The sequence below is a fragment of the Vanellus vanellus genome (genome assembly GCF_965231255.1).
Source record: "Vanellus vanellus genome assembly, chromosome: 25".
NCBI lineage: Eukaryota > Metazoa > Chordata > Aves > Charadriiformes > Charadriidae > Vanellus > Vanellus vanellus.
Window position 1 is genome coordinate 1,188,882 of NC_138930.1, and position 9,810 is coordinate 1,198,691.

The 9,810-nt window shown below is 62.1% G+C and overlaps 2 protein-coding genes across 2 annotated transcripts; both read left to right on the forward strand.

Moving 5' to 3' along the window:
• Positions 1-8: 8 nt before the first annotated feature.
• On the forward strand, positions 9-2,082 carry SLC39A3 (solute carrier family 39 member 3; the record flags this gene model as incomplete). The annotated part of the gene is made up of 2 exons (XM_082495466.1): positions 9-215; positions 785-2,082. The coding sequence occupies 2 exons, from the start codon at positions 9-11 to the stop codon at positions 1,523-1,525; spliced, it is 948 nt and encodes a 315-aa protein (XP_082351592.1). The 3' UTR covers positions 1,526-2,082.
• Positions 2,083-8,981: 6,899 nt separating this feature from the next.
• Positions 8,982-9,810, forward strand: DIRAS1 (DIRAS family GTPase 1; the record flags this gene model as incomplete). Its single annotated transcript, XM_082495533.1, has 1 exon — positions 8,982-9,810. One exon carries the CDS (start codon positions 8,982-8,984, stop codon positions 9,576-9,578), a length of 597 nt encoding a protein of 198 aa, XP_082351659.1. The 3' UTR covers positions 9,579-9,810.

Here is a 9,810-nt window from a genome sequence, read left to right on the forward strand (position 1 = left end):
GAAGCACGATGAAGATCGTGGTCGCCAAAGTGCTGTGTCTGCTGGGGATCTGTGTCCTCATGCTGGCTGGGTCCCTTCTCCCTGTCAAGATAATTGAGGCTGATTACGAGAAAGCTCATCGCTCCAGGAAGGTTCTCGCCCTCTGCAATTCTTTTGGAGGAGGAGTCTTCCTGGCCACCTGCTTCAACGCCTTGCTGCCTGCCGTGAGAGAAAAGGTAACTGCTTACGAGCCTCTTGCTTACGAGCAATTTTAATGAACCTGTGCCACTGAGTGTGTGGGACCCCTGTGCAGGGGGGGACCACCCTCACCTCTCCTGCCCTGCAGGAGCCATTCCACCAGACCTCTGCCCCAGTGGAAATGGAGGTGAAAGGTCTATGAGTTGCCAGAATGTCCTGTGAAGCCTCCTCAGAAACATCTGTGTTGTGCCTGGTGTTTCAGTTCAGGAGGGTGAGCTGGGCCTGCCTCCCATTCAGCTACTGCTGAGTGCCCGGGTGCAGTAACTGGGGATTTTTTTGATGCAGAAAGCAGCTGAGCATCGTCTGGTGCGTGAGGCTCAAGCTCCTGCCATGTAGTGTGTGTTTAAAGCGCTTTCAGACAGCCACTAACCTTCCACAGGAGGGCAAATAGGTTCCCTGTCTCTCACGCTGAGGCCTGTGTACAAGGATATTAAAGCATCATGGATCGATTTAGTGTCCATTTAGAGTTGTGTGAACACAATAGGAATATTTCCCTTTAGAGGGACAAAGGTGATTGATTCACTGTGGATTGTTTGCTTCCTTCCAGCTCGATGAAGTTCTCAGGCAGGGGAATGTGACCACGGACTACCCGGTGGCTGAGACCATCATGATGGTTGGCTTCTTTGTGACGGTCTTTGTGGAGCAGCTCATCTTGACCTTCCAGAAGGAGAAGCCTTCCTTCATTGACTTAGAGACCTTCAATGCCGGTTCAGATGTCGGAAGTGACTCTGAATATGAGAGTCCCTTCATTGCATCTTCCCGAGGGCGCACGTTGTACAGTGAACATGGTCACCACTCTCACAGCCATGGCCTGAATATCCAGGAGCTCTCCCGCTCCAGCCCCTTACGGCTCATCGGGCTGGTGTTTGCTTTGTGTACGCACTCCATCTTCGAGGGACTGGCCCTGGGCTTGCAGGAGGAGGGTGGCAAAGTCATGAGCTTGTTTCTAGGAGTTGCCATTCACGAGACGCTGGTAGCGGTGGCATTGGGCATCAGCATGGCCAAGACCTCATTGCCACTGAAGGATGCTATGAAGATGGCTGTGACGGTGAGCCTGATGATTCCTCTGGGCATTAGCATTGGGATGGGGATTGAGAGCACCCAAAATGCGGCCAGCAATATTACTTCCCTGCTCCTGCAAGGCATTGCGGGGGGCACGTTCTTGTTCATCACCTTCTTTGAGATCCTTGCAAAAGAGTTGGAAGACAAGAACGACCGTCTCTTGAAGGTTCTCTTCCTGGTGCTGGGCTACACGGCTCTGGCTGGGCTGGTCTTCTTCAAGTGGTGAGCAGGAGAGCGATGGGGAGCAAACCTCTCCTCTTTCCCTTGCGAACAGCGCCGGAGATGAGTCTCCTCTTCAGCCGAGGGGGACACTGAAGTTCAAGGGCCAAGTGCAACATCAGGGTCCAGGTGGTATTTCTGTATTGACCTGAAAGAGGAGAATTTCTTCCTGGGTGCTCAGAGGGAGATAAAAATGAGGCGTGTCCCAGTGTAGTGTCACAAGGTATTGTCCCTGCCCGTTGGATCTGCGGGTGCAGCAGCTTGTGTGGAGATTAGTCGACATAAACGTTAAGAATCTGGTTCTAAGGCTGCCCGCAAAGAGCTTGTCAAGCATGTGGTTTCCTGTTAATCTGCGTAGCCAGCCCCCTCCCTCCTTCCCCTCGCACCCGCTGCAGAAATCGCGGCTGGGACTCTGCTTCCTTTGCTCTCAGGCTCTGAGAAGTTGAGAAACGATAACAGAAATAAAGTCGAAAGCAGGTGGGATCACGGATTGCACAGCTGCTCTAAGCTGCTTTTGCTAGCTTAGTTTTGAGCAAAACCTGGTTGTAATAGCTGCCAAAAATAACATCCCTTCAGGGGCGGCTCGGTGTGCCTGGTGCCACAGCTCCCCCTGAGCAGAGCTGCCATTTTAGCCTGCAAGTGGCTCTGGGAGCTTTTGTTTCTCAGTGATTAATGGAAGAAACGAGGCCAGGCCGTGGCCCTGCTCCGTGCTTCGTTCTCTGCATCTAATCCATGTGTTGAGCGTTCCCTAAAGAAAACCTCCAGCAGCGTGTTAATGTACGGTTTGCAAATCCTTGTGTCCCTGTCCGAAGGCCCTTCCGCAGCACTCGCGGACCTCAGGATCCATTAGGTTGTAAGAAACAGGCAGCAGCAATTTCCAGCATTAATATTTTAGGGCGAGTGCTTGTGTTTAAATGGTCTGCAGTGAAATGGGTTTAGCAGTCATCATCAAACACGTCTCCAGGGCTGTTCTCGCAGCCTCTGCTCTCGCTGTCAGCGGGCTCACGTGGCCGTACCGGTGTGGGAGCCGGAGCTGCGCTATGGAGGCTTTGCAGGGCGGTTTGTTGGTGTTTTCAAAAGAGAGAAATCTCTTCCCTGGGGGTTTATGAGGTTGTGGAAGAGCTGATTAGAGGCACTTGCAATCTGACTGCGCACAAGCAGATCTCTCTGTGTCTCCAGAGCGTGACCCCCAGGGAATCTCAGCCTGCTGTGGATCCCGTTGGGATCCTTCGGATTTGTCCTTCTAGGTGAGGAGCTGGGATCAGAGGCTGGAGCCGGGAACCTGCCCTCCCCGCTCCCTCCCACTGCTCAAACACCAGAGAGCGGCTCCTGCTCTGCAGCCCAGCAGGGTACTGCAGCCCCGCTCCTCGCCGGCCTCTCGCGGGGGATGCATTTTAATTAGATGTAGCCTTCACTTCTGCAGCGGCTTCCGCAGGCAAAGCAGAGCTTTTGGAAGCGCTGATGGAATTATAACGATGTAGAGCGGGCTTAGCCATGGCGCAGTCCCTGTTAGCGTGATCCAAAGCGGCAAGAAGGATGGGTGAGACTGTGAAGCAGCATCTTGGAGCCAGTGGTTGGCACAGCTGCAGCATATGGAGGCTGATGAGGATCATCTGACAGTTCCTGGTGCTCAGTATTTTAATTGCTGCAACATACCAAAGTCAATTAATCTTGCCTTGAAAGACCTGGAATGGAAGGGGGGAGAGAGGGTTATTTTAGGCCTCAGATGACACAAATTAGCAGGGCCTGATGAGAATGTAATTTGCCTCGACATGGTAAACCTCTGTGTGTTATTTCACTTCTCGCAGGCAGCTCATGCAGGGCAGCATCGCTCCCACCGGGTGTTTCTCGGTGCTGGTGGTTGTCCCGGGCAGGTGGGATGAGGGGCAGAGGTGAGGTGTGATGCCACGGTGGGGAGCACAGTGTTGAGTGTCCCTTCTCGGGCACAGCCGCCGGGTTCCTGCCTCTGCCTCTTAGTTTCTGCAGTTAGTGCTTTTCTCATAGGGTTTCTTTTCCCCCCCGTATCTGGGCAAATGTGAGCGTTTCCCAGAGTGTCGGTGAAGGCAGGGCCCCGAGGTCATGGGGTGTCCTAACACCCCGTCCCCCCATCTCAACCTCCTCACCTTCCTCCTGCCTGGCCCCATCTGTGGTCCAGGGGCTGATGTACTAAAGCCAAGACAAGCTGTTGGTGGGAGGAGATTTCCTCACCAGTACGGTGAATCTCGAGCCCAAAAGCTCAGCAGGGATCTGCTAACGTGAGCAGGGATCGGGGCTCCCCCCATGTCTGTGGTTCTGTGGTCAGTGTGATTGCGGGGGGGGGGGGACAGGCTGGAGTCTCTCTTTTACAGCCTTGCTTCTCCTGGTGGAATTGGGGAGCAGGGAGGTGCTGAGCTGTCACCCGTCTTCCCGCCGCCCTGGGGGTGCTCCCCCGGGCCTGGGGGGGTTTATTCACCTGTGAGCGGCAGAGTCCAGCGCTCTGGGGTTGGTTCGGGAGCAGAGAAGGACGAGCCTGATCTTCTGCTCCCAATAAAGGCTCTCGCCTTCTCCCCTTTGTGTCACTTGTTTATTTGAAGTCCCCCGTCGCTCTGCCGGCTGCTCGGTGCCTGGCTCACGTGGTGGGCGCACGTGCACATCCCCAAGGTGGGCTGAGCCCCCCCCCAGGAGACAAACCCCACTGAGGGGACCAGGTAGGGGGCTGCAGGCTGGACCCCCACGGAGCTGTGCCAAGTTCGGTGTGGGGGGCAGAACCCTCTAGTCCCCCCCTTCTCGCAGCCCGCTCCGCATCGGCGTGATTCAGCTCTGCGTGTGCAGCCTCCCCGTTGCGTAAGGCTTGGCGGGGAGCTGGGACTGAATGAAACGGAGGAGGAGCTGCAGCTAAAATGATCAAGGAAACTCATTCATTTCCTCTAACGAGTAGTATCCGTCCAGCTAATAACGCAGCAGGGAACTGCGGGGCTGGGGGCTGCCCGGCGGGGTGGCTTTTCATCAGGAGGGGGCTGTGGCTGCCGGCCCGGGTCCTGTCCCCATGGGGGAAGGCTGGTGTCCCCCACTGGGGCCTGGGGAGAGGTGGCCGTGTCCCCCCCACTCCTGCTGGGCCCGGCAGCGCTTCTCAATGGGATGCGTGTTGACAGCCGCGTGGGTGCCGCCATGGCCCCGCTCCTCCGCCGGCAGCTATTAATAGCAGCTGCGGATTTTAATTGCTGCTGCTCGGGAGTAAGCGTGAGTCACAAAGCCCGGCCTGGCAGCCCCTCCGCTGGGCCGGCAGCCCCCGACCTTGGCAAGGACCTTCCAACTCCTGGGACCTGTGGTCACCTCCAGAGCCAGCCCTGCTGTCCCCTGTGCTGGCGGTGGGGCTGAGAGACGGCTTTCCTCCGCTCTTGGGGGCTGCAGGACCCTTGGAGCCGGAGCTGTCCCCTCACCGGGAATGGTCAGCCCTTGAGCCCGTACTGCTAAGCTGCTCAGGTCCCAGTCCTGCTCAGCTGGCACTGGGGAGGTGAGCTGGGGGTCCTGTGACACCCACCCGAGGACACACAACATGTCCCCTCACAGGGGGGTTGTGACCCAGGTGCTGCTGCGAGGAGCAGCTCTGCCCCTGGCCAGGGCACCTCCAGGGTTTTTGGGCTCCTGACCCCGCTCTGCCACAGTGTCCAGTGAGGGGACGCTGCCGTTGGTGACAGAGACCCCACGGTGCCACCATGCGTGGGCTCCCGGTCCTGTGCTGGTGTGGCCCGGTGGCAGCGCAGGCAGCTGTGTCCCCAGAGCCCAACCCCACTGCCCAGGCCACCCCCAACTATTGCAGGGGCTTACAACACCCTGCCACTGCCCGCACCATGCCAGGTCAGGCTGTTGGTGTCTGTCTGTCCTGTCTGTGTGTCCTTGTGTCCCCTGTCCCCCTCTGTGGATCTCTGTCCCCATCCACACATCCCTGGGCTGCGCATCCCTGTCTGTGCATCCGTGTTCCTCTTCATGTGTGTCCGTGTCCCCACCTGTGCCTGTGTCCATGTATGGTCCCTATCTGTGTGTCCTCATCCCCCTGTATCCCTGTGTGTCCATGTGTCCCTGTGTGTCTGTCCCCATCCCTCTCCGTGTGTCCCTGTCCATGTGTCCCTGTCTGCATCCCCATCCCTGTCCATGTGTCCCCATCCCTGTTCTTGTGTCTCCATCCCTGTCAGTCTGTCCCTGTCTGTGTGCCCATGTCCCTGTCTGTGGGTCCCCATCCCTGTCCATCTGTCCCTGTCTGCATCCCTATCCCTGTGGGTCTCCATCCCTGTCCATCTGTCCCAGTCCACATGTCCCCATCTCTCTCCATGTGTCTCTGTCCATGTGTCCCCATCCGTGTGTCCCTGTCCCCGTCCCTGTCCATGTGTCCACATCCCTGTCTGTCTCTGTCTGTGTGTCCCTGTTCCCATCCACATCCCTGTGTGTCCCCATCCCCGTGTGTCCCCATCTCTCTCCATGTGTCCCTGTCCATGTGTCCCCATCCCTGTCCGTCTGTCCCTGTCCCCATCCCGGTGTGTCTCCATCACTGTCCTTGTGTCCCTGTCCCCATCCCTGTCCGCGCATCCCCATCCTGTATGTCCCCGTCCGTCTGTCCCCGTCCCGCCCGTCCGCGCCGCTGCCGCCTCCCGGTCCCGGAGCCGCTCGGGGCTGGACCGGGGGGTCCGGCGGCCCCGGGCGGGGCGGGCGCGGCGGGCGGGGCCGGCGGCGGGGCGGGATCGGCTCTGCGGCGGCCGCACCGCACCGAGCCGTGCCGAGCCGAGCCGAGCCCCGCCGCACCGCACCGCGCCAGGCCGAGCCGAGCCCCGCCGCACCGAGCCGGGTCGAACCGAGCCCCCGCCGCGCCGGGCGGACCGGAGCCGCCGCGCCGGGACCGCCCCGGGCCGGGCCATGCGCTGAGGCCGCCGCGCAGCCCGCAGCCAAGGGCGGATCCCGGGCAGGACACGGTGAGGCGGCGGGCACCGCAATGCGACCGGCGCGGCGGGGAGCCGGGGGAAGCGGGGACGGGGCAGCCGCCGCCGGCGGGGGGGGAACGGGGGGTGCCCCCGGCAAGGACAGGGCACGGCCGCCGAGCGGGGCCGGGACCCCGGCCCGGGGCGGTGGGAGCCTGGTCCCTGCTCCTGCCCGCCATCCTGCGCCTGCCCCTCCATCCCTCCATCCTGCCCCTTCTCCTGCCCCTCCATCCCCATCCTGCCCCTTTCCTGCCCTCCATCTCCATCCTCCCCCTTCTCCTGCCCCTCCATCTCCATCCTCCCCCTGCCTCTGCTCCTTCATCGCCGTCCTGCCCCTCCATCCCCATCCTGCCCCTTTCCTACTGCTCCATCTCCATCCTGCCCCTGCCTCTGCCCCTCCATCTCCATCCTGCCCCCTCTCCTGTCCCTCCATCCTGCCCCTGCCTCTGCCTCTGCTCCTCCATCTCCATCCTGCCCCTTCTCCTGATCCGCCATCTCCATCCTGCCCCTGCCTCTGCTCCTCCATCGCCATCCTGCCCCTTTCCTGCCCCTCCATCGCCATCCTGCCCCTTCTCTTGCCCCTTCTCCTGCCCACCATCTCCATCCTGCTCCATCCCTCCATCCTGCCCCTGCCCTCTCTCCCAACCCCCAGACTCCCCACTGGCTGTTTGTCTCCCCCAGCACTGGGGGTCTGAGTGGGAGGATGCTGGGGGGGGGGGGGGGGGAACAGAGCCCCCCAGCAGGATCAGGCCCAGGCTGTGCCCCCGGCTGGTGGGTGGCCCCATCCCCAGGAGCCGAGGGGAGGCCATGGTCTGAACCCACCGGCAGAGGGCTGTTTGGGGTTAGGGCGGTGCTGGGCACAGGCCATTGGGCACCACCGGGTGCTGTGAGGGCCAGTCCAGCCCAGTCCCTTGGCCACACGCCATGGCCACGAGGCCGGAGGCGCTTTGGGCTGTGCCACAGGCAGGACCGTCACCAGCCCTGGCTGAGGTTTGGTGTTGCCACAGCCCCTGCTCCATCCCCAGCCCCCGTGTGCCGGTGACGCTTCTGGCGCGGTGGGATCCAAGGGGCATTTTTCTGCCCTGTGCCCAGGGACTCCGTGATGGGACGAGCTCCTCGGGTGCCCGAGGCCACGGTGATGGGCTCCTTCCCCAGCTCTCAACCCCTTCCTCGCCTGGCACCAGCCCCTGCCTGGGGGGTTGGGGACGTGCCGGGGTATTGGAACAGCTTGTGGGGTCCAGACCCGCTGGTGCTGCGGGGTGGGGATGCAGCGGCCATGGGAAGGGGCTGGTTGCCCCTGAGGAGCTCAGGTGCCACCAGCACGGGGATGCCCCAGGCGCTTTGCTGTCCCCCTCTTCCAGGCCTGTTGGTCCCTGAATTAAGGTGGGGGGTGGCTGGAGTGGAGCCGGCCGGGGACAGACCTGACCCCTTCCAGCATCTGCCTGAACCCCCTTCCCTCCCCTCCCGCCCCGCTCGTTGCCGGTGGCGAGGCACCTTCGGAAACCCCATCCCATGGTGGGTTTAATGGCCCCGAGGGTCTGTGATGTTCCCGTGTGTGCCGGGAACACCTCCTGGGGCAGAGCCGACGCTGCCTGTCCTGTGCTGGAGGAGGGAAACTGAGGCAGGGTCTGGCCGAGGCGATGCTCAGCATCGGCAGCTCTGTGTGTCCCCTCGTTTCACACCGCAGAGCTGCGTCACTCAGGGGGGGCACACGCAGGGACCCTGCCCGGGCCCGAGCATCCCCTGCGAGCGGGCACTGAGGTTTGGCAGTGCCGGGGTGGCCACGGGGGTCTCTGAACCTGCAGGCCACGAGCCCATGGCTGCGCCACGCTCTGCCCCGGTGCCCACATCTCTCTGCTGCATCCCTGGGGGGGGGGGGGGGGGGGGGGGGAGTGGAGCAGAGGGATGGCACGAGGTGGCACGGCACGGGGTAGGACAGGGTGTGAGGGCAGCGTGGCAGGCGCCGAGGGCTGCGGTGAAATGGCACCTCCGTACTTGGCAGTCACAGCAGCCGCATGTGCGAGAACCGGAGGGTATGGTTGAGGACTCCGGGTGCCACCAGGTCCTTGCTGGGCTGGCGGCTGTCCCACAGGGCTGCTCCTGCTGTCTGGGGGCTCTGGGGGTCCCGCAAGTGCCCTCTGCCCTCTCCTGCCCCCCCAGCACGCTGCTCCGGCAGCCTCGGCCACAGCTGCTGTGCCGGTGGCTGCGGCTCGGCCATATGGCCGCGGCGGGCGGCTGGTAAAAATAGCAAATGCTGCTGCACCCCAGGCGGGCGGCGAGCGCTGTCCTGCCCCGGCCACCCGGCAAGGGCGTCTCAAGGGCATGGGGGGGGCTGGCGCCCTCCGGTTGCGTTGGCCCAGTTGCAGCAGGGGGGGGCTGCTGTGAGCTGGGGTCGGGGGTCTGCCCCACTCCCCCCGCAGAGTAGTGCCCCGGGGGGTCCATCCGAAGCCCCCGGGGTGACGCCTCCCTCTGCCCTCTCCCTTCCAGCGGCGGCAGCAGCATCTCTGGGGCAAGATGCCGGAGCAGAGCAACGACTACCGGGTGGTGGTGTTTGGCGCCGGCGGCGTTGGCAAGAGCTCGCTGGTGCTGCGCTTTGTGAAGGGGACCTTCCGGGACACCTACATCCCCACCATCGAGGACACCTACCGCCAGGTCATCAGCTGCGACAAGAGCGTCTGCACCCTGCAGATCACCGACACCACGGGCAGCCACCAGTTCCCGGCCATGCAGCGCCTCTCCATCTCCAAGGGCCATGCCTTCATCCTGGTCTTCTCCGTCACCAGCAAGCAGTCCCTGGAGGAGCTGAAGCCCATCTACCAGCAGATCGTGCAGATCAAGGGCAGCGTGGAGAGCATCCCCATCATGCTGGTGGGCAACAAGTGCGACGAGACCCAGCGGGAGGTGGAGAGCAGAGAGGGGGAGGCCATGGCCAAGGAGTGGAAATGCGCCTTCATGGAGACCTCAGCCAAGATGAACTACAACGTCAAGGAGCTCTTCCAGGAGCTGCTGAACCTGGAGAAGAGGAGGAACGTGAGCCTCACCATCGACGGGAAGCGCTCCAGCAAGCAGAAGAGGACAGACAAAATCAAGGGGAAGTGCAGCATCATGTAGAGCCCCGGACTGGCCCGCACCCCTCCCCCAGTCCCCCCCTCTCCCCCCCCACGACTGGACGTGGCATCGCAGCGGGGCCGTCCCCTTGTCCTCCGTGCCATCACTGTGACTATGTGGGGACGCCGTGGCACACCGGCAGCGTGGGCTGCGCTTACCCCAGGTCTGGGGGCGAAGACGGGTCATCCCACCGAGCCGAGGGGTGCTCGACGCCCCCGCACGGGGCACAACGGGA